Source organism: Dendrobates tinctorius, unplaced genomic scaffold (genome assembly GCF_039654945.1).
Source record: "Dendrobates tinctorius isolate UK_male_01 unplaced genomic scaffold, ASM3965494v1 ptg000070l, whole genome shotgun sequence".
NCBI lineage: Eukaryota > Metazoa > Chordata > Amphibia > Anura > Dendrobatidae > Dendrobates > Dendrobates tinctorius.
In genome coordinates, this window is record NW_027361738.1 from 33,553,648 (window position 1) to 33,578,455 (window position 24,808).

The 24,808-nt window shown below is 46.0% G+C and overlaps 1 protein-coding gene across 1 annotated transcript; it reads right to left on the bottom strand.

Moving 5' to 3' along the window:
* Window positions 1-434: 434 nt before the first annotated feature.
* On the bottom strand, window positions 435-19,834 carry XRCC2 (X-ray repair cross complementing 2). Its single transcript, XM_073581569.1, has 3 exons — window positions 19,689-19,834; window positions 9,695-9,776; window positions 435-1,341 (listed from the first exon to the last, which is right to left on the bottom strand). Exons 1-3 carry the CDS (start codon window positions 19,725-19,727, stop codon window positions 617-619), a joined length of 846 nt encoding a protein of 281 aa, XP_073437670.1. The 5' UTR covers window positions 19,728-19,834; the 3' UTR covers window positions 435-616.
* Window positions 19,835-24,808: the final 4,974 nt, after the last annotated feature.

Consider the following 24,808-nt stretch of genomic DNA (forward strand, 5'->3'; position numbering starts at 1 on the left):
TGGCAACATTATCACAGCAGTTACGACTTAGCGACATTAATATGTCTGTTACCATTTTGTGACATTTTCACAGCAGTTACTGCTTGGCGACATTATTACCACAGTTACCGCTTGCTGTTTTAATGATGCAGAAAAGGCTCCTGCAGTCAAAAGCACAATATAATGTTATAAGACAGGAACTTCCACATACTGAGAATAAAGGTGGCCCTGGAAGGTTGTGGCAAGCCGCTAAACATGCAGGATCCTACAACGCAGATGTTCGGACCCAACTTCTGCTGGGGTATTGGGTGATTTATAGGTTGCAATAATCCCTTATATTTAGAAAACGATTTAGGCTAGGGCCAACATTATTTGTACAATTAAAATGGGGCAGTCATAGGGAGGTGATAGGTACTATTCAATTAGCTTAGCAAACAGATGTCCAGGCATGAAAATAAAAACAAAAAAACAAACAACTTTATTGTGTCAGATAAAATAAGTCGATCATTATCAAAGCTTGTTTGGCTACACTGTAGATAAAATAGAGAAAAAAAAACTAAACCCTCACAGATGCTGTGAATATTTTTCTTTCGGAGCCATACAGAGAGCTTCCATTACACATAGAACATTCTCAGGCTTATGGGATGAACTTCGCTCCAGCTTCAGTCACCACAAATGAACGCCTGATGACATTTTTGCTCTTCAGGTGGCAAGATGTAACAGAAAACATTGTGATATTACTTTCATGTTTTTTCTCTTTTGAGAAAAATACTCGGTTGGTAGTGACATGCTGCCATAGTTTGCACAGATAGGGCTTGAAGTCTACAGCAGAAGACGTTTGTTTCTCAGAATGAGATGAGTCACTGGCTTCATTGTACGTCTTCTGCATTATAGTTTGTGTGGAAGCAAAAAGAACCAGCTTGTACTCCTTTATCAATTTATCAAGAAGCTCTGTGCATTTCCTGATATTCGACTCTTGTCTAGAAATGCTTTCTCCTCCGTTATTGCGGTCGATCCAGTAAAAAGATGACAGACTATCTATGATTAGCAGACACAGAGAAGGGCGGCTGCAAAACATGTTCTCGAGAGAGTAAAGTGTGAGGAGCAGCTGTACACTACTACTGCAGTAGACCACGAAGAATCTGCTCAGACATTGCTTCACCACCTCTTCTTCACTTTGGGACAATCGGTGTTCGAGTATAGTGACCAGACGAAGCATGTCAAAGTGATAGTCTGTGTCTACATAGACCACCTCGACTTGTAAACCACCCTCAGAAACTGGCAAGATACATCGGGCGATTAGATGACAAAACATTTCTGTTTTTCCAGAGCCTTCTGGACCATGGAATTCAATGATATCACCTGTATGTGAAGAATCAGAGCAAAAGTATTTTCTGAAAACACACATAAAACAACCAATATCACCAATCTGACATACGGAACTTCACATAATAAGCACAAACAAGGGAAACACCAACAAGTGAGGATATATATATATATACGGCCTGGAGATTATTTGTCTAAATCAGCCATAATCCAGAGAGGGCAAGTTAAAGATTCAGATTTAAAATGTGGATGTTTTCGCAGCCATATGATGCATTTATCTTAAAGAGTAACCGTCATCTAAATCCTTATTTCATAACTCATTAGTACACACGAAAATAAGCAACTTTGTAATAAATCTGCTTCATTCTTTGCCAGAACTGATCATTTAATCTCAAAATTCTCAATTCATGGGTAAAACGTATAATCGGTGAATACATACAGCTCTGGCAAAAATTAAGAGACCACTTCCAAATGTTCAGCTTGTCTGATTTTTCTCTTTATAGGTATATTTTTGAGTAAAATGTAAATTGTTCTTTTAGTCTACAAACTTCTGACAGCATGTCTCCGAATTTCCAAGCAATAAATTGTTTTTTTTTCTGAAAAGGAGAAATGGTCAAAATTAACCCCTTAATGACCCCCAGCTTTTTTCGGTTTTGCGTTTTCATTTTTCGCTCCCCGTCTTCCCAGAGCCATAACTTTTTTTATTTTTCCGTCAATATGGCCATGTGGTCAAATATGTGTATGTGTGATTTTCTTTTTTATTGTTTCACTTTGAATGGGGCGAAAGGGGGGCGATTTAAACTTTTATATTTATTTTTTTTATATTTAAAACATTTTTTTGTTTAATTTTGGCATGCTTCAATAACCTACATGGGAGGCTAGAAGCTGCCACAACTTGATCGGCTAAGCACAATTACAGCATTACTATGAGCGCCGAAGACCTCTGGTTGTTATGGCAACGCATCGCTGACCCCCGATCACGTGACAGGTGTCGGCGATGTGCGTATTTCCGGCGGCCGGAAGTGCTTGTTAAATGCCCCGGTCAGCGTTTGATAGTGGCATTTAACTAGTTAATAGCCGCGGGCGGATCGCGATTCCACCTGCGCCTATTGCGGGCATATGTCGTCGGAGCCCTCATTAAAGCGGGGAATCTGATCTCGGACGTACTATTCTGTCCGAGGTCAGAAAGGGGTTAACCCCCCCAGTGCTTTCAGACCTCAAATAATGCAAAGAAAACAAGTTCATAATCGTTTAGAAACAACAATACTAATGTTTTACCTCAGGAAGAGTTCAGAAATCAATATTTTGTGGAATTACCATGATTTTTAATCACAGCTTTCATGCATCTTGGCTGCTTTCCACCAGTCTCTCACACTCCTTTTGGGTGACTTATGCCACTTCTAGTACAAAAATATAAGCAGTTCTTTGTTTGATGGCTTCTGACTATCCATCTTCCTCTTGATTACATTCCAGAGGTTTTCAATGGGGTTCAGGTCTGGAGAATGGGCTGCCCATGACAGGGTTGTGATGTGGTGGTCTCTTAATTTTTGCCAGAGCTGTATTTTTACATTACTGAGATAGGAGATGACAGCTACTATAGTAGGTTCTCTCTAGTTTCATCCTCCTCAATGTTTGTTTGTCCAGTTAGGTGCAGCCAGTCTCTGTGCACTGCTACGAATGGGGTATATCCGATACAGCTTTTAGCAGTTGAGAAACATGCCTCGGGAGCGGTATGTCTTCAGTCTGCATTATATCGGGACTTAATTTTATATAATTTTTGGAGAATGACTTTAAAGAAAAGGAATAAGTAGTAGTTTGTGCACTGTTTAAATATTCATATGCATAACGTCAAATTCACTTATTGTGCCCAGGCAGTAAGCATACTAATTACTATTTGTTCAAGTGGCCAAGCAAAATCACTCTTTTTCCTGCTGCTTCTACAATGGAAGTGAGAAGATCATGTAAGCAGTTTGGCTCTCTCTACTAGGAAGTCAAGAACGGTTTAAACCAAAGCTGCTCATCCTTGAGGTAGCATAAAATTGTTTGTCTGCTACTTGGACAACTACTTCTTAAAGGGACTCTGTCAGCAGGATTTCACCCTCCAAACTAATTATACAGTATATACCTAAAAATCTTTTAAAGACAAGATGAGCCTGTTCCTCCGTTACAGAGAAATCAGCATTAGATTTTGATACCATATGGCTATGGCAGACCTGAAGCCTCTGTCACTCCAACTCTATGCTCCGCCCAACATCACCTTTTCCTGCTACCTAAGACTTCTATGTTGTATGACCTCAGGCAAAACTGCTCCAGCTCCTTCAATTTAGATAGTTTCTTCTGGTGAACATAAATGTCAAGTCTGACCACAGATTCTAAATTGTATTAAGGGTTATGTTTTGACTATGCAGCTTCAAAACATTTACACATTTCCCCTTGATCCATTTGAGTGTTGCTTTAGCAGTATGATGTGCCATTGTCTTTTTGGAAAGTGAAATTCCATCTACGTCTCAAATCACTGATAAACAGGTTTTGCTCAAGAATATCCCTGTATTTCGCACCACCAAATTTCCTCTTGATTCTGACCAATTTTTCCTGTCCCTGCTGCCGAAAAGCATCCCCCACAGCATGATGCTGCCACAACCATGTTTTACTGTAGGGATGGTGATATTGGGGTGATGGGCTGTGTTGATTTGGTGCCACACACAGTGTTTACCTTGGTGGCCAAAAAGTTCAATTTTTGGTCTCATCTAGCTATAGCACTTTACTCCATACATTTGGGGAATCTCCCATATGTCTTTTGGCAAACTCAAAAAAAGCCTTATAATGTTTGTGTGTAAGTATAGGCTTTTTTGCCCTCTTTTCCATAAAGTCCACCTCTATGGAGTGCATGGCTAAGGCTACTTTCAGACTTGCGTTATGAGGTGCAGCGCCGCTGCTAAGCTCCACCCCTGGCCGCGCCTCCTCCGGTCAGCTCCTCCTATGGGCGCATAACGCTGCATGCGACTGGCGTACCCTATATTTAGCGTTGGGTACGCTGGCATGTTTTTGCCAGCGCATGCGCCCTTTTTGCGCTGCGCCGAGCGCACAAAAATGCAACACGGTGCGTTTTGCGAACGTCGGCGCAGTGCAAAAAGGGCACATGCGCCGGCAAAAACATACCAGCGCACGGCCAGCGTACCCAACGCTAAATATAGGGTACGCCGGTAGCATGCAGCATCATGCGCCCATAGGAGGAGCTGACCCAAGGAGGCGCGGCCGGGGGTGGAGCTTAGAGGCAGCCCTGATACTGATATAACGCAAGTCTGAAAGTAGCCTTAGTGTGGTGGTATGGACAGATACTCCAGTCTCTGCTTGGGAACTCTGCAGCTTTCCTTGCCCAAGGTGAGATTTTGGTGAGCGGCCATCTCTTGGCAGGTTTGTTGCGGTACCATGTTCTTTCCATTTGATGATTGGATTTGATGGTACACTCTGGGGAATCATCAAAGATTGGGATAGATATATTTTTTTTTAGAAACCCAACCCTGAGTAATTCTTAACTTTGTCCCAAACTTTTTTGGAGATCTCCTTGGTCTTTATGGTGTTTGGTTACTGGAGCGTCTTACTTAATGGTGTTGCAGCCTCTGTGGCCTTTCAGAGAAGGTAAAGTGTATATACTGACAGACATGTGACACTTAGATTGCACAAAGGTGAACTTCCTTTCACTAAGCATCTGACTTAAAGTAATTGCTTGCACCAGAATGTTTTTTTTTAGCAAAAAAGTGAATACACATGCAATTTTTCAGTTATTTGATTCCATAAATTAAATTTATGCCCGTTTTTCTCACTTCACCAACTTAGACTATTTAGTGCTGATGCATCATAAACAAATCGGATTACAAAAATATTTAAAACACAGGTTGTAATGTAATAAAAAGCTGTGGGGCCGGGGGGTGAATCCTTTTGCAAACCACTGTAAAGGTTTTGCTGGACTTGTCTTGTTGGGGTGTAAAATGTTGCTAACTGATTCCCTTTGAGGCCAAGTCAACCAAGTAAAATAAGAAGGGCTTATACTCTCCTTCTACGCCATTACAAAGATGTCAGAGCTGGGTCTCCCGGGGCTCAGGTGACATTGTTATGTTGCGTGAGCACTGCAGCTAATCAGCAGTTGGTGACCGGCTGCAGCCTTTACTATTTGGTCAGAGATGTGTGCTCTAATGAAATATTGATGAGCAGCAGCTAATTGTCGATTGGCTGCAGTGCTTACATGACAATGTAACATGAGCTCCTAGAGACCCCGTGCTGACAGCGTCAGTTCAGGAGGGGAGTATAAGTTTTTCTTATTTATCACACATGGCAGTATTATTCCATTTTTTTTTTTGAAGGATGCAGGTCCCAGCAACTACAAAAATTTATAGAATTTAATGTTTTTTTTGACTTGCACAATAAGGCTGGTTTCACATTAGCGTACCGGGGCTCTGCGGAGGGCTGCGTACTTCCTCCCTGAAGCTCCGCCCACTTTCGCACTTCCGTTTAGGTCCGCCTACTTCTGCATGCATCCCGCGTACCTATCTTTAACATTGGGTACGCAGGATATGCGGATGTATGTGGATGTGTCGTTTTGACGCGCCCGCCGTCTGCGCAAAACGCAACTTGTTGCGTTCCCGTGCGGTCAGCGGGCGCGTCAAAACAACGCATCCGCATGTCCTGCATACCCAGTGTTAAAGATAGGTATGCAGGATGCATGCAGAAGTAGGCAGACCTAAAAGGAAGTGCAAAAGTGGGCGGAGCTTCACGGAGGAAGTACGCAGCCCTCCGCAGAGCCCCGGTACGCTAATGTGAACCTAGCTTAAAAACGCCTTTTTTAAAAAATTTTTAACATTTTTACTTTTCCATACATGGAGATGTATAAATTCATCAATTTTTAGTGCTTCTTGTGGAAGCAGAATTCACAGAAAAACAACAGTTTTGGTACTTTTTTTTTTCCACATTTGTAAACTTTTTTTTTGTTTTCATTTTTTATGTCGTAGTTTGGGGCTTGAATATGCCATCCTGAAATCTGCTTCACAATACACAAACATTGTTCTTTACTACAGTTTGTTATGTCTGTCAGTATTAAACTGGAAGGCCTGAGGAGTAATGTTACGAATGTGCACACAATATCTTTTAGATATTTTTCAAGCAGAAAATACAACTTAAGGCTAAGTTTCTACAATGAGCTTTTGGTAAGTTTTTGATGTTGCAGAATTTCTGCACCTATTATTTAACCCCTTCCCGACATTGGACATATCCATGCGTCCAGGTCGCTAAGTGCTTACCGACCTTGGACATACAGATACGTCTAGGCGATTTTGCCCGATTCTGACAGCTGACGCTCGGCACTAGGGTTCATGATCTAACACGTTCGTGTGAGATCAGACTGTTACTGCTAATGCATTGCCATAAATTATAACAGCGATCAAAATGCAGGAAGTGACAGTACTATAGTGGGACTTAGTGGAAAAAGTAAAAAAAAAAAAAAAAAAAAAAGTTTTAAAAAAATTCTAAAAATATTACAAAAAAATATATTGTACCCGTAAATAAATATTTTTATGAACAAAACAAAACATAAAAGAGTACACATAGTTGGTGTCACCAAGTCCGAACCAACCCGATCCATAAAACTGTCCCACCAGTTAACCTCTTCAGTGAACACCATTAAAAAAAAATAAAAAAAAACAGGCAAATAATGCTTTTTCATCATATTGCTGAACAAAAAATGGAATAAAACCCGATCAAAAAGACCAATGTAAATAAAAATGGCATAGTTGAAAATGTCATCTTGTCCAGCAAAAAACAAGCCACCATACAGCTTAATGAGTGGGAAAAAAAAGTTATAGCTCTCACAATAAAAACTAGTTGTTAGAATATGATCAGTTTGTGACTATCCGCCATTTTCTTGTAGTGTTCTGGCTGCTGGTCTTTTTCCCCTGGTGCTGGGTTTGTCTTGGGTCAGGTGATTGTATCACCCTTTATTAACCTGCACCTGTCTCCCATTCCTTGCTGGACAACAGTGTTAATCCGCTTGAGTTCTGGCTTGGTGCTTTGCCTTCTTTGTGTGTAATTTGTGCAGTTCTGGGACCTCTGGTTCTGCTAGTCTTAGTTTCTGTTTTCAGTTTGTATCTGCAGCCTTCTCTTTGCTTTCTATTAGGAGGTGACCCGTTTTTGTACCCAGTCCTTAGATCTTTCAAGGACCCCCTTCCCCCCTATCTATAGGTCTTCGCTTGAGATTAACCTAGGATCATCGGTGGGTCTATCCGCTAGGAAGAGGTCGCCCACTCCATCGTGGGGTATCAGCCTAGTCGCAGTGCTGGGTCAGTTTTCCCCCCTCCTACCCTAGTCCTGTGCTGCAGAACCGTAACACTAGTTTGGCATTTCTCTAGTGATGACAGCCTGCCTAATGTACGGGTGTGTGTCCCCAGAAGCATGAGCTGGTCACTACAACACACTGGTCACTACAACTGCAGTTTGTAATTTTCACTCAGCAACATCCGCTGCTGCTTGTTTCTGGAAAAAACCCATGGAGTCAAAATCGCCACTACACCTGTAGATAAATTCTCAAAGGGGTGCAGTTTCCAAAATGGGGTCACTTGAAGGGAGATTCTGCTCTTCTATCACTTAGGGGCTCTTTATATGGAATCCACAAACTAGTCTAGGAAAATCTGCGCTCCAGGAGGCAAATAGTGCTCCGTCCCTCCCAAGTCTTGCCGTGTGGCTTATCAGTACTATACAGCCACATATAGGGCATTTCTACATTCAGGAGAAATTGTGGGACAAATTTTGGTGCCATTTTTACCCATTTCTCAGTGTGAAAATGTAAAATCTGGGGCTAAAACAAAATGGTGTCACTTTTGTGTATTTTCTATCATATTGACCCCTCAAAGTCACTTCAAATGCAATGTGGTTCCTAAAAAAAAAAGATTTTGTAAATTTTCTTGAAAAAATAAGAAATCCCTGGTCAACTTTTAACCCTTATAACTTCTTAACAAAAAAAAAAAATTATATATATTTGTGCTGATGTAGACATGTGGGAAATGTTATTTTGTGACAAAGCTCTGATTTAAGGGCATAAAAATTAAAAGTCTGAAAATTGCAAAAGGTTCATAGTTTTCGCCAAATTTCCGTTCTTTTCACAAATAAATGTAAGTCATATCGAATAAATTTTACCACTAACATGAACTACAATATGTTACAAAAAAAAATTCTTAGAATTACTGGAATCCATGGAAGCATTCCAGAGTTATCATCTTATAAAATGACAGTGGTCAGAATTCAAAAAATTGGCTTGGCCATGGGAGTGAAAACAAGCTTGGGGGCTGAAGGGTTTAAATTAGGTTACTTGCGTTTTTCTGTCATTTGTTTTTGTCGTGTTTTTGACGCTGTGTTTTTTGTGTTTTATGCTTTAAATAAAGTTGCTTTATTTTTGATACTTCTTGTTTTTTTGCTTTGACAAAACTTTATATTTTTAGGTGTGGATTCCATTCATTTTTGAAGCGTTTCAGTGGTGTAAGAGCACTCAAAAACGCATTTTTTTGCTGTGGATTTTCCGCATGTAATGTAAACTCAGAGTAACCGCAAGAGAAATTGACATGCTGGGGATGTGAAACACGCACCGTGTTAAAAAGACGCACAGTGGGAATCAGATTTCTATAAATCGAACTGGGAGACGCTGCGCTTTTGACACACAAAAAGCTCATAGTGGCAACATAGCCTTAGGGTATGTGCACATGCTGCGGATTGCTCTGCGGATTTGGCAGCGCGCACTTTGTAAAATCCGCAGGTAAATCTGCAGTTTTACCTGCGGATTGGCCTGCGGTTTTGCCCTGCGGTTTTTCATCTCCCCAATGGAGGAGATGGCAAACCGCAGCGGAATCCGCAGAAAGAATTGACATGTCAATTCTTTCTGCGGTTTTGAAACCGCAGCAAATCTGCGCGGAAAATTCCGCAGCGTCTGACAGCGTTTTTTTTTTCCCATAGGGTATAAAAGGTACTGCTGCGGATCCGCAGCGGCCAAATCCGCAGCAGAATCCGCAGCGTGTGCACAGTACCTTTATAGTTGCTGAAATGCTGCAACAACCAAAACTCAAGAATAAGCTCATCGTGGGAACGTAACCTTAAAAAAAGCTCAAAAAACTGAACATGCGCACAGCAAGTTGTTTTGACATTGCAGTGCAAATGTTCATTAGTTATAACACTGGTGACTGCTTTTCAGACGGCGACAGAGTGAGCGTTCTCTGCCCGTCTAACCAACAATACAGCAGTCAGCTGTACCTGTGTGATGGCATGAAGACGACCAAATAAAGTGCACCAAAGTTTTCTCCAGGTATATTAAACTATTCACAATATGCATGTGCCATATTATTTTATAGCGTACCATGCAAAGGGCAATCTCCATTGGCAAAAAGCAAAGGCTCCAGTTCCTTCAGAGAAGCGCGTCCCTCCAGTCTTGCAAGAAGCTGAAAAACATTACAAACAAAACACATGAAATAACCATTGGCTATAACACATATACCAGACTGAATATTGCAGTACTGTATTGCTCAGAGCAGAAGAAAGCATTGACCACATTGAAAGCATCAACTGATGGATACATCAGGCGGGGACTCACATTAGATTAGGTTCCCAACATAAGATCACCTTGTCATTGGCTGCTGGGCATACATAAAGTGACCTAATTATGTACTAAGTATCTTCGTTTTTTCCAGAGTGCAACTTTATTAGTCATACAAGCATCCTGACACAGATTTTCAAAGTAAGTACGCCTGTCTCATCAGGTCTAAGACATATATTAAAGAACGTAGGAGTGAAATTTGGTAACAAATCCACTTAACCCCTTACCCACAGGGCGATTTTCTATGTTGGCGCTTATATTTTTTACTCCTCTTCTTCCAAGAGCCATAACTTTTCTAATTTTTTCATTGGCATAGCCATATTAAGTTTATTAAGTTTTATTTGTGGAAAGAGTTGTATAATTTTGAATGACGCCATTCGATGTACAGGAAAACAAACAAAAAAAATCCTTAAAAAATACAATTCTACAGATGCTTTCAGGTTATATTTTCCCAGTGTTGATTGAATGATTACAGTCACCAAGATTATGTTGACACCAAACTTGTACAGGCTTTTTTTTTTTTATTAGTTAAAGGGAATCTGTTACCCTTTTTTCGAATATGAGCTGCCGGCACCGCCATCAGGGGCTTATCTACAGCATTCTGTAATGTTGTAGAAAAGCCCCCGATGTAACCTGAAAGATAAGAAATAGAGTTAGAGCCCCGTCACCCATAACGACTCACCAGCGATCCCGAGAACGATATCAACGTGTCAGGATCGCTGGTAAGTCGCTATGTGATCGCTGGTGAGCTGTCAAACAGGCAGCTTCACCAGCGATCAGCACAGCGACGCCGAGCGCGCGGCGTCGCTGTGTTCGTTAGTTACCAGCGCGCTGATGCAGGGAGCTGGTAACTAACGTAACACATCAGGTATCCAAGGGACGGGCGTCCCTTAGAAACCCAATGTGTACGTTAGTTAGCAGCTCCCTGCATCAGCACGCTGGTAACTAACGTACACATCGGGTTTCTAAGGGACGCATGTCCCTTGGATACCCGATATGTACGTTAGTTACCAGCTGATCGCTGGTCTCCCGCCGGTCACACGCAGCGATGCGTGCTGGCCAGCGGGAGACCAGCGACCAAAGAAAAGTCCTGGGCTTTCCTACAGCGATCAGCGATACCGGCAGGGGGGCCGGTCGCTGATCGCTGTCACACACAGTGATCTCGCTGGTGAGATCGCTGTTGTGTCACAAAACTTGTGACTCAGCAGCGATCTCGCTAGCGTGATCGCTATGTGTGACGGGGCCCTTAGATTATACTCACCCAGGGGCGATCCGGGTCCAGAGGGAGTCGTGGTCCGCTCCGGCGCCTCCCATCTTGCAGCGATGACGTCCTATTCATTCCTGCCCGTCGCGGCTCCGGCGCACTGCTCTGCCCTGTTGAGGGCAGAGCAGAATACTGCAGTGCACAGGCGCCAGACCTCTCCCGGCACCTGCGCACTGCAGGACTCTGCTCTGCCCAGGAGCCACGACAGGAAGCAAAGAAGAGGACGGCATTGCTGCAAGATGGGAGGAGCCAGACCGGACGGCGACACCCATCGGACAGGAGCGGATGCCGGGGTTAGTATAATCTAACTCTTTTTACTTATCTTTCAGGTTACATCGGGGGCTTATCTACAGCATTACAGAATGCTGTAGATAAGCCCCTGATGGCGGTGCCGGCAGCTCATAATCGAAAAAAGGGTGACAGAGTCCCTTTAAATTGTGGAAAAACAAGTCGGACATTCGTAAAAATTTCCCATGTCTCCATTTTCGGAGACCCGGAATGTATTCATTTTTACGTCAATGGACCTGAGTGAAGGCTTGGATTTTAAACCCCCACAATTCTGACATTTTGATTTGTTTTTCTCTCTAACATTTACAGATTAAGTTATCCAATGTTATATTAGTCTTTTGGGAGCACAGCGATACCAAATATGATTATTTTTTGTCAAAGTGTTTTTATCATGGGAAAAGAGGGGAGATTTGAATTTTTATATTTTTAAAACTTTGTTTTATTCTTAGTCTTCTTAGGGGATCTGCAATCGTCTTTCTATATTCTGCAATCCCATAGTATTGAGATAGATACTGATATAACGGCTCTCCTATGAAGCTCAGTGTCACAGGGTTACCACAACGGAGCGGAGCCAGAAGACAGCAGCATCTGATTGCTCCTACTCCGGCGCAGAGAAGAACTTCTTTGTCTAATTAAACGAGTTTATTTCGTCCGGCAGAACAGGGGCTAATCGGCCATGTTGCAAATCCCTGTTCTCAGCTGTGCTCGGTTAGCCACTCCTCTTCCCTATATAATCTTGGCTTTATTACTAATCCTCGTCATAGTTAGCTTTTGCTGCATGACAAGGAGTGCTGGAGGAGTCATAAGCGACTGTTTATTTGGTTTGTATGCTGGATAATTCCTTATCCTTCCCTATTTTGGTTTCTTCTCCTTCCTACACACCCCGGTGGATTCCTCTGTTATATTTAAGTATTTTGTGTGTGTGGAGTTTTCGGTTAACCCTTGTCTTTGTTGCCCTGTTTGTCGGGTTGGTGCAAAGTAGCGCCCGCTCTTCTCTGGGTGGGGGGAAAAAAAGAGAACAGACGGAGAGCTAACTTAGGAGATAAGGCAAGGGGGAGGCCCTGGCGTCTTCGCCATCTGAAGTATCCCGGGGAACAGGGCGAGCTAGGGTGCCCCCTAGTGTTAGGGCCAGGAAAGAAGCCCCTGGTCCAGGATCACCCGACAGATGCCGTAACACTCAGTCTGTGCATTGTCTTCACATTTGTACCAAGATGGCAACAAACGGGGACGTCAGCTGATCCCGGGCTGCCATGGCAACCCATCGACACCCAAAGATTATGTTGCAGGGGAGTCAGTGTGTGGAACGGTGCTTCCCCCCAAACCACATGCTGCAAATGCCGCTGTCAAAGATTAACAATGGCATTAAAAGGGTTAACTGCAGTGGGTAGAGCTCAGCTCCGCTAACTGATGTTAGGGGCAGATGATTGCTAAATAACACAGCCATCATCCGCCGGGAACATGCAAGCTCAGTTCCTGAGCCTGCATCAAAGACAGGGAACATTGGACGTACCAGTAAGTAGGATAATATAGGCATACACCACTCTCATCAGCTCTAAGATCCATTTCATAATGTAAGCAGTTTGCATTGTGAAATCTTGTCATAGATCTACTAAAGGGAACCTGTCAGGTCCACAGAACCACCATATATAATCATATATAAACAGATCTTTAGGACGCGTATTTCTAAAGTCCATTTATGATATGTAAATGAGGGCTTTGACCAGTTGAAGGGGCGTTAGCGTCCCCACACGAGTAGGCCCATTTATATGTTATCACGCCCCTGTGGGCGTGATAACAAATTAGATGCTCCGGCATCTTCGCTATTGCTATCCTTACCTCGCGCAGGCAATACTTTTCTAAAGATCTGTTTGTGTGTAATGTAATGCAGGGACGGTTAAGGGCCCGTTACACACAGCGATCTTGCTGGCGAGATCACTGATTTTGTGACAAATCAGCGATCTCTCCAGCGAGATCGCTGTGTGTGACATCCAGCAGCGATCGGCCCCCCTGCCGGGTATCGCTGATCGTGCTGGATTGTCCTGGGCCATTTTTTCATCGCTGGTCTCCCGCTGGCCAGCGCGCATTGCTGCGTGTGGCAGCGGGAGCCAGCGATGAGCGACGCTTCACGCTGGTTACCAATGTAAACATCGGGTATCTAAGGGCCGCAGGGCCCTTAGAAACCCGATGTTTACCCTAGATACCAGCGTGCACTGCAGGCAGGGCGGAAGGTGGAGGCAGAGTGGCGCACAGACCGGAGTAGCTCTGCTATCTGCTACTCCAGTCTGTCAGACCGGAGTAGCAGATAGCAGAGCTACGCCGGTCTGTCTGCGCCGCTCTGCCTCCACCTTCCGCCCTGCCTGCAGTGCACGCTGGTATCTAGGGTAAACATCGGGTTTCTAAGGGCCCCGCAGCCCTTAGAAACCCGATGTTTATGTTAGTAACCAGTGTGCTCGCTGGTTCTGATCGCTGGAGGGGCTGTCTATGTGACATCTCACCAGCGATCAGCTAACAATGTCCCAGCGATCCCATCCACGTCGAATCGTTGGTGGGATCGCTGGGACATCGTTATGTGTAACGGTACCCTTAGGCAGCCTATTTGCATAAGCAGATAACACCTGGTGGTTCTGGGGGCACGGGGGACCTGACAGGTTCCCTTTAAATTTGCTGTGAAACTGCAACACAATGAGAATAATGTTTTAATAATAATCTGCAACATCATTTGCCTTTTTTGTTATTTAAAGCACCACTCCAGTGGGTTTTCTTCACTACTGGAGTGGTGCTGAAAATCCAAGTCACCCTCCCGCTGTCCGTTACACACCTGCTGGTGTTTTTCATCTGTTTTCGCCGCCGCTTTGGTCCGTCTCCTGCAGTTTGAGACCCGCCTGCAACTCCAGTGTTTCATGGAACAAGCCGGAGGTCATTAATCCATGCAAGTCTATGGGAGCCTCGTTTTGGTCTCAGACTTGCACCAAGAGTTTGTGACGTAGCTTCTGACCAGTCAGAAGCTGCGCTCACAAGATGGCGCCACAGGACTGGGGCGGTGCTGAAAAATGATGAAGAAGCCAGAGGGTGAGTATAAGAGTGGGGCCAGGGGACTTAATTTTAAAGCGCCACTTCAGCCCTGAATAAAAAAATAAATGCTGGCCTGGTGCTTTTAACTAGATGCAGTCTTGTAAACTGAACCTCCAGGTATTTTACTGTAAATACGGACAGATTTTCACTAATTCACAGTAATGCTTCCTGAGCTCACACGACGCGGCTTGTAACCAGAAGCAGATAATAAATGTCGCCATCTGCTGCACTATTGTGTACCGTCATACAGAGTCCGTGCTGGGGCCAGATATCTCACAATTTGGTATCTGTGATCAATGACAGCCTATAAATCTGTGTACTGTACGCGCTGGATAGTTGCCCAGTGCACATGTGCAAAGCAGCTTCCAGAGGATGACAACAGCTTCATCCATTTACCAGGTAGGGTGGAACTACAGTGAGTGCAGGGATTCTAGTCCCACCTGGAGCAAAAAGTCGACAGAACTGGTCCCTTTGATCCATACAATAAGACCAATCCTATTAGAGTTAAGGGCCGTGCTGCAGATATTACACTGGGGGCCACGAACTTCCAGTTCCGCCTCTGTATACATTCAGCTATGCAGAGCATACATGTATGTATGAGGGTTGGAGGGATATCTGTGCAGGGCATGTATGTATGGGTGTGGGGAGGGATAGCTGCGCAGAGCATGCATGTATGTATGTGGGGGTGGGGAGGGATAGCTGCGCAGAGCATTCATGCATGGAGGTGGGGAGGGATAGCTGCGTAGGTCACGTATATGTATGGGGGTGGGGAGGGATAGCTGCGCAGGGCACGCATGTATGTATGGGGGTGGGGAGGGATAGCTGCGCAGGGCACGCATGTATGTATGGGGGTGGGGAGGGATAGCTGCGCAGGGCACGCATGTATGTATGGGGGTGCTGAGGGATAGCTGCGCAGGGCACACATGTATGTATGGGGGTGGGGAGGGATAGCTGCGCAGGGTACGCATGTATGTTTGGGAGTGGAGAAGGATAGCTGCGCAGGGCATGTATGTATGGGGGTGGGTAGGGATAGCTGCGCAGGGCACGTATGTATGGGGGTGGGTAGGGATAGCTGCGCAGGGCACGTATGTATGGGGGTGGGGAGGGATAGCTGCGCAGGGCATGCATGTATGGGGGTGGGGAGGAATAGCTGCGCAGGGCAAGCATGTATATATGGGTGTGGGGAGGGATAGCTGCGCAGGACATGCATGTATGTATGGGGGTGGGGAGGGATAGCTGCGCAGGGCACGCATGTATGTATGGGGGTGGGGAGGGATAGCTGCGCAGGGCACGCATGTATGTATGGGGGTGGGGAGGGATAGCTGCGCAGGGCACGTATGTATGTATGGGGGTGGGGAGGGATAGCTGCGCAGGGCACGTATGTATGGGGGTGGGGAGGGATAGCTGTGCAGGGCATGTATGTATGGGGTGGGGAGGGATAGCTGCGCAGGGCACGCATGTATGTATGGGGGTGGGGAGGGATAGCTGTGCAGGGCACGTATGCATGGGGGTGGGGAGGGATAGCTGCGCAGGGCATGTATGTATGGGGATGGGGAGGGATAGCTGCGCAGGGCATGTATGTATGGGGGTGGGGAGGGATAGCTGTGCAGGGCACGTATGCATGGGGGTGGGGAGGGATAGCTGCGCAGGGCACGTATGTATGGGGGTGGGGAGGGATAGCTGCGCAGGGCATGTATGTATGGGGGTGGGGAGGGATAGCTGTGCAGGGCATGTATGTATGGGGATGGGGAGGGATAGCTGTGCAGGGCATGCATGTATGTATGGGAGTGGGGAGGGATAGCTGCACAGGGCATGTATGTATGTATGGGGGTAGGGAGGGATAGCTGTGCAGGGCACGTATGTATGGGGGTGGGGAGGGATAGCTGCGCAGGGCACGTATGTATGTATGTATGGGGATGGGAAGGGATAGCTGAGCAGAGCATGTATGTATGGGGGTGGGGAGGGATAGCTGTGCAGGGCATGTATGTATGGGGGTGGGGAGGGATAGCTGTGCAGGGCATGTATGTATAGGGGTGGGTAGGGATAGCTGTGCAGGGCATGCATGTATGTATAGGGGTGGGGAGGGATAGCTGCGCAGGGCATATATGTATGGGGGTGGGGAGGGATAGCTGTGCAGGGCATGTATGTATGTATGAGGGTGGGGAGGGATAGCTGCGCAGGGTACAGTCATGGCCAAAAGTATTGACACCCCTGCATTTCTGTCAGATAATATTCAGTTTCTTCCTGAAAATGATTGCAAACACAAATTCTTTGGTATTATTATCTTCATTTAATTTGTCTTAAATGAAAAAACGCAAAAGAGAATGAAGCAAAAAGCAAAACATTGATCATTTCACACAAAACTCCAAAAATGGGCCGGACAAAAGCATTGGCACCCTCAGCCTAATACTTGGTTGCTCAACCTTTAGCCAAAATAACTGCGACCAACTGCTTCCGGTAACCATCAATGAGTTTCTTACAATGCTCTGCTGGAATTTTAGACCATTCTTCTTTGGCAAACTGCTCCAGGTCACTGATATTTGAAGGGTGCCTTCTCCAAACTGCCATTTTTAGATCTCTCCACAGGTGTTCTATGGGATTCAGGTCTGGACTCATTGCTGGCCAACTTAGAAGTCTCCAGTGCTTTCTCTCAAACCATTTTCTAGTGCTTTTTGAAGTGTGTTTTGGGTTATTGTCCTGCTGAAAGACCCATGACCTCTGAGGTAGACCCAGCTTTCTCACACTGGGTCCTAAATTATGCTGCAAAATTTGTTGGTAGTCTTCTGACTTCATAATGCCATGCACACGATCAAGCAGTCCAGTGCCAGAGGCAGCAAAGCAACCCCAAAACATCAGGGAACCTCCGCCATGTTTGACTGTAGGGACCATGTACTTTTCTTTGAATGCCTCTTTTTTCTCCTGTAAACTCTATGTTGATGCTTTTGCCCTAAAAGCTCTACTTTTGTCTCATCTGACCAAAGAACATTCTTCCAAAATGTTTTAGGCTTTTTCAGGTAAGTTTGGCAAACTCCAGCCTGGCATTTTTATGTCTCGGGGTAAGAAGTGGAGTCTTCCTGGGTCTCCTACCATACAGTCCCTTTTCATTCAGATGCCGACGGATAGTACGGGTTGACACTGTTGTACCCTCGAACTGCAGGGCAGCTTGAACTTGTTTGGATGTTAGTTGAGGTTCTTTATCCAACATCCGCACAATCTTGCGTTGAAATCTCTTGTCAATTTTTCTTTTCCGTCCACATCTAGGGAGGTTAGCCACAGTGCCATGGGCTTTAAACTTCTTGATGACACTGCGCACGGTAGACGCAGGAACATTCAGGTCTTTGGAGATGGACTTGTAGCTTTGAGATTGCTCATGCTTCCTCACAATTTGGTTTCTCAAGTCCTCAGACAGTTCTTTGGTCTTCTTTCTTTTCTCCATGCTCAATGTGGTTCACACAAGGACACAAGACAGAGGTTGAGTCAACTTTAATCCATGTCAACTGGCTGCAAGTGTGATTTAGTTATTGCCAACACCTGTTAGGTGCCACAGGTAAGTTACAGGTGCTGTTAATTACACAAATTAGAGAAGCATCACATGATTTTTCGAACAGTGCCAATACTTTTGTCCACCCTCTTTGTTATGTTTGGTGTGGAATTATATCCAATTTGGCTTTAGGACAATTCTTTTTGTGTTTTTTCATTTAAGACAAATTAAATGAAGATAATAATACCAAAGAATTTGTGTTTGCAATCATTTTCAGGAAGAAACTGAGTATTATTATCTGACAGAATTGCAGGGGTGTCAATACTTTTGGCCATGACTGTATGTATGGGGGTGGGGAGGGATAGCTGCGCAGGGTATGTATGGGGGTGGGGAGGGATAGCTGCGCAGGGTATGTATGGGGGTGGGGAGGGATGGCTGCGCAGGGCATGTATGTATGGGGGTGGGGAGGGATAGCTGCGCAGGGTATGTATGGGGGTGGGGAGGGATGGCTGCGCAGGGTATGTATGGGGGTGGGGAGGGATGGCTGAGCAGGGTATGTATGGGGGTGGGGAGGGATAGCTGCGCAGGGCATGTATGTATGGGGGTGGGGAGGGATAGCTGTGCAGGGCATGTATGTATGGGGGTGGGGAGGGATAGCTGTGCAGGGCATGTATGTATGGGGAGGGCTGGCTGCGCAGGGTATGTATGGGGGTGGGGAGGGATGGCTGCGCAGGGTATGTATGTATGGGGGTGGGGAGGGATAGCTGTGCAGGGCATGTATGTATGGGGAGGGATGGCTGCGCCGGGTATGTATGGGGGTGGGGAGGGATGGCTGCGCAGGGCATGTATGTATGGGGGTGGGGAGGGATAGCTGCGCAGGGCATGTATGTATGGGGGTGGGGAGGGATAGCTGCGCAGGGTATGTATGGGGGTGGGGAGGGATGGCTGCGCAGGGTATGTATGGGGGTGGGGAGGGATGGCTGAGCAGGGTATGTATGGGGGTGGGGAGGGATAGCTGCGCAGGGCATGTATGTATGGGGGTGGGGAGGGATAGCTGTGCAGGGCATGTATGTATGGGGAGGGCTGGCTGCGCAGGGTATGTATGGGGGTGGGGAGGGATGGCTGCGCAGGGTATGTATGTATGGGGGTGGGGAGGGATAGCTGTGCAGGGCATGTATGTATGGGGAGGGATGGCTGCGCCGGGTATGTATGGGGGTGGGGAGGGATGGCTGCGCAGGGCATGTATGTATGGGGGTGGGGAGGGATAGCTGTGCAGGGCATGTATGTATGGGGAGGGATGGCTGCGCAGGGTATGTATGGGGGTGGGGAGGGATAGCTGCGCAGGGCATGTGACGTCACATGTTGTGGTCATGTGATAGGCTCTCTGTTGTCCATGTCCAGGCACTGATCCAGCAGCCGGACCGTGAGATCACGTGATTACATCGCATGCCACAAAGCCGGATTGTGCGGACGAGTTGCTGAGTCTCCTGCAGTCACGTGGCCGAAAATGAAAGTAAAGTGATCGCTTCATTCCCGTCGGTAATTCCCCCCCCCGCTGGAAACACAGAGTAAAGCGCAACGGAGCTACATGTTCCACTGACACGGACGTTTTAGTTCTCTGGAGCTGAGCTGTATGGCGGAACGGAGGTTACCTGGGTGCCGGACTCTGCTTTCCGGAAGTCATCGCTCATTGTCACGTGTGACACGGAGATCACAAACCGGGAGAAGCTGCAGGGCCTACAGCTACGGCTATGACGTCATGGCCATGTGATCAGTCATATGTGGGAGAAGGCGGGGCTATATTGGTCATGTGATCTGTCAGACGGTAACTTGGTGATGGTGTGTGGAGGCAAGAAGAGAGCAGAGCTGCAAAATACAGCAACATGGCTTCATAGTATACAAGGAGCAGAGCTGTGTGCAACATGGCTATACAGTATACAAGGAGCAGAGCTGTGTGTGCAACATGGCTATACAGTATACAAGGAACAGAGCTGTGTGTGCAACATGTCTACAGTATACAAGGATCAGAGCTGTGTGTGCAATATGGCTATACAGTATACAAGGAGCAGAGCTGTGTGCAACATGGCTATACAGTATACAAGGAGCAGAGCTGTGTGTGCAATATGGCTATACAGTATACAAGGAGCAGAGCTGTGTGTGCAACATGGCTATACAGTATACAAGGAGCAGAGCTGTGTGCAACATGGCTATACAGTATACAAGGAGCAGAGCTGTGTGCAACATGGCTATACAGTATACAAGGAGCAGAGCTGTGTGTGCAACATGGCTATACAGTATACAAGGAGCAGAGCTGTGTGTGCAACATGTCTACAGTATACAAGGATCAGAGCTGTGTGCAACATGGCTATACAGTATACAAGGAGCAGAGCTGTGTGTGCAATATGGCTATACAGTATACAAGGAGCAGAGCTGTGTGTGCAACATGGCTATACAGTATACAAGGAGCAGAGCTGTGTGCAACATGGCTATACAGTATACAAGGAGCAGAGCTGTGTGTGCAACATGGCTATACAGTATACAAGGAGCAGAGCTGTGTGTGCAACATGGCTATACAGTATACAAGGAGCAGAGCTGTGTGTGCAACATGTCTACAGTATACAAGGATCAGAGCTGTGTGCAACATGGCTATACAGTATACAAGGAGCAGAGCTGTGTGTGCAATATGGCTATACAGTATACAAGGAGCAGAGCTGTGTGTGCAACATGGCTATACAGTATACAAGGAGCAGAGCTGTGTGCAACATGGCTATACAGTATACAAGGAGCAGAGCTGTGTGTGCAACATGGCTATACAGTATACAAGGAACAGAGCTGTGTGTGCAACATGTCTACAGTATACAAGGATCAGAGCTGTGTGTGCAATATGGCTATACAGTATACAAGGAGCAGAGCTGTGTGCAACATGGCTATACAGTATACAAGGAGCAGAGCTGTGTGTGCAATATGGCTATACAGTATACAAGGAGCAGAGCTGTGTGTGCAACATGGCTATACAGTATACAAGGAGCAGAGCTGTGTGCAACATGGCTATACAGTATACAAGGAGCAGAGCTGTGTGCAACATGGCTATACAGTATACAAGGAGCAGAGCTGTGTGTGCAACATGGCTATACAGTATACAAGGAGCAGAGCTGTGTGTGCAACATGTCTACAGTATACAAGGATCAGAGCTGTGTGCAACATGGCTATACAGTATACAAGGAGCAGAGCTGTGTGTGCAATATGGCTATACAGTATACAAGGAGCAGAGCTGTGTGTGCAACATGGCTATACAGTATACAAGGAGCAGAGCTGTGTGCAACATGGCTATACAGTATACAAGGAGCAGAGCTGTGTGTGCAACATGGCTATACAGTATACAAGGAGCAGAGCTGTGTGTGCAACATGGCTATACAGTATACAAGGAGCAGAGCTGTGTGTGCAACATGTCTACAGTATACAAGGATCAGAGCTGTGTGCAACATGGCTATACAGTATACAAGGAGCAGAGCTGTGTGTGCAATATGGCTATACAGTATACAAGGAGCAGAGCTGTGTGTGCAACATGGCTATACAGTATACAAGGAGCAGAGCTGTGTGCAACATGGCTATACAGTATACAAGGAGCAGAGCTGTGTGTGCAACATGTCTACAGTATACAAGGAGCAGAGCTGTGTGCAACATGGCTATACAGTATACAAGGAGCAGAGCTGTGTGTGCAACATGGCTATACAGTATACAAGGAGCAGAGCTGTGTGTGCAACATGGCTATACAGTATACAAGGCGCAGAGCTGTGTGTGCAACATATATATATATACAGTATTTGGCATCAAAGACCTAGCCCTAGCCTGGATCTCCCCATACCTCTCCAACCGCACATTCAGCGTCTCCCACTCCCACACCACCTCCTCATCCCACCCTCTCTCTGTTGGAGTCCCCCAAGGCTCTGTTCTAGGACCCCTACTCTTCTCAATCTATACACTTGGCCTGGGGCAACTCATAAAGTCCCACGGATTCCGGTACCACCTTTATGCTGATGATACTCAGATCTACCTCTCTGCTGTCCAGAATCCCGGAGTGTCTATCAGCCATATCCTCCTCTCACTTCGTCAAACTGAATATGGACAAATCTAAACTGATCATCTTTCTCCCATCTCACAGATCTTCCTTACCCGACCTATCTATAACAATTGACGACATCACGCTTTCCCCTGTACCAGAGGTCCGCTGCCTCGGAGTAACCTTTGACTCTGCCCTGTCCTTCAAACAGCACATCCAAGCTCTCTCCACCTCCAGCTGAAAAATATTTCCAGAATCCATCCCTTCCTCCACCCTCATTCTACTAAAATGCTTGTACATGCCCTCATCATCTCCCACCTCGACTATTGCAACATCTTTTTCTGTGGCCTCCCTGCTAACACCCTCGCACCTCTCCAGTCCATCCTTAACTCTGCTGCCCGACTAATTCATCTCTCTCCTCACTACTCCTCCGCTTCTTCCCTCTGCAAATCTCTTCACTGGCTCCCATTCCCTCAGCGTATCCAATTCAAATTACTAAGGCTACTTTCACATGTCCGTCGGTGGCATTCTAGCGCCGTGCAGCAAAAAGATGGAGTGCCGGATCCAGCCGTGAACGGAGGGAACGGAAGTATATGCGGCGCATCTTATGGCGCCTGACACGGCTATGTTGCAAAGGAGTCGCCGGGGAAGAAAAGGATCCACGAGCCGGTGAACGGGGTATGAAAAAGAGAGAGAACGGGGTATGAAAGAGAGAGAGAGAACGGGGTATGAAAGAGAGAGAGAGAGACCGGGGTATGAAAGAGAGAGATATCCGGGCATGCGCACAGGGTAAAACCGTGCATGCGGTGGCCGGATCAGGTAGAAGCCTGTTCCAGCGGCTGGAATGTGCCATTGAGAAACATTGTCCCGCAGAGCCAGAAGGGCCGCATACGTCCATGTCCGGCTTTTTTCGCAGGACAAAAAAACGCTGCAGCACCCCTCCTGTCCGGCCGCCGGACAGAGGAATTCAGCCGAATCCAGTAAAAACCGGAACAAACGGAAGCACATGCGGCGCGATCCGGCGCATGTGCTTCTCAATGACAAAAAAATGCATCCGGCGGTAAAAAAAACGGATCCGTTTTTTTACACACATGCCGGATTGTGCCTGATGGCACAAACCGGATGTGTGAAAGAGGCCTAATACTGACCTACAAGGCCATCTATAACCTGTCTCCTCCATATGTCTCTGAACTAATCTGATATCTTCCCTCACGTAATCTCCGGTCCTCCCAAGACCTCCTTCTCTCCTCCACACTTATTCGCTCTTCACCCAACGGCCTTCAAGACTTCTCCCGAATAGCCCCATCCTCTAGAATTCTTTGCCGCAACACGTCCAACTATCAACCACACTCGGATCCTTCAGACGGAACCTGAAAACCCATCTCTTCAGGAAAGCTTACAGCCTGCAATGATCCCCGCTGCCTCCTCACCACTACTGGAGCTACCGCCTCACCATCACTGGAGCTGCTGCAACCCACCAACCTACTGTCTCCTTCCCCACCATCCTGTAGAATGTAAGCCCGAAAGGGCAGGGTCCTCTCTCCCCTCTGTATCAGTCTGTCATTGTTAGTTTGTTTACTGTAAGGGATATCTGTAATCTGTATGTAACCCCTTCTCATGTACAGCACCATGGAACCAATGGTGCTATATAAATAAATAGTAACAATAATTATACAAGGAGCAGAGCTGTGTGTGCAACATGGCTATATAGTATACAAGGACAGAGCTGTGTGTGCAACATATATATATTATACAAGGACAGTTGTGTGTGCAACATGGCTGTATAGTATTCAAGGAGCAGAGCTGTGTGTGCAACATGGCTATATAGTATACAAGGACAAGGTTTTGGGAAGGCCATATCTTGAGTTTTTTTTAGTTTTTTCTATGTTAGCTGTTTTGACATTAGTATATGTATAATATATAGATATGTTGCACACACAGCTCTGTCCTTGTATAATATATATATTGAAACAGCTAACAGAAAAAATTCAAAAAAACTCACACAACAAGATATGGCCTTCCCAAAACCCTGTCTGATGACAAATGCACATATAGCAGGATGCAGCAGGCCTCCACTAATAAAGGCAAGGAGCAGCTCAGGTGCAAACTACTGATAAAAACAACCACCCCACACCTACCAGACCATGGAGGGGTTGGCTGCCTAGTAGGAAAAATGCACATAGATAAGGCTTGCATAGGACGTCAGTCACACATGTAAGTGTGATGCAAAGTGTCTGGCTTGCAACCTATTCGTGATGCCCATAGTGTTATCAGGCGGGCTGCTCCAGCACTATAATATGCAACACACAGAGACAGACGCCCCAATAGACCAAGCAAACAGAAAGAGGCCCGGCTGCAGCCTGCAAAAAATGATATGATAAGTGCAAAAAATTAATGCATACAATGAGTACATAAAATGAGATATTGGTTAACATTTTGGCCAAAATAGAGCCTGCAAGCCAACGTCAAGGCTCCGCATAATATTGCAGGTCAGGACAGGATGCGAGTTTCATCAGAAGTGGAACGGCTTTTTCGAGGTTCGCGCGTCGGAGGTTCCTTTCGGGTCCATACCTGGTGTCCTGTCCCCATTCCCCATAGGTAAGCGTCACTCCCCCCCCTCTTTACCTGAGCCATACAGGTGCTATTTCAGTTTATACTTTCTATTTACATTTGCGGGGGACTCTGCACTGGGGTGCTATTATGGGATATGGG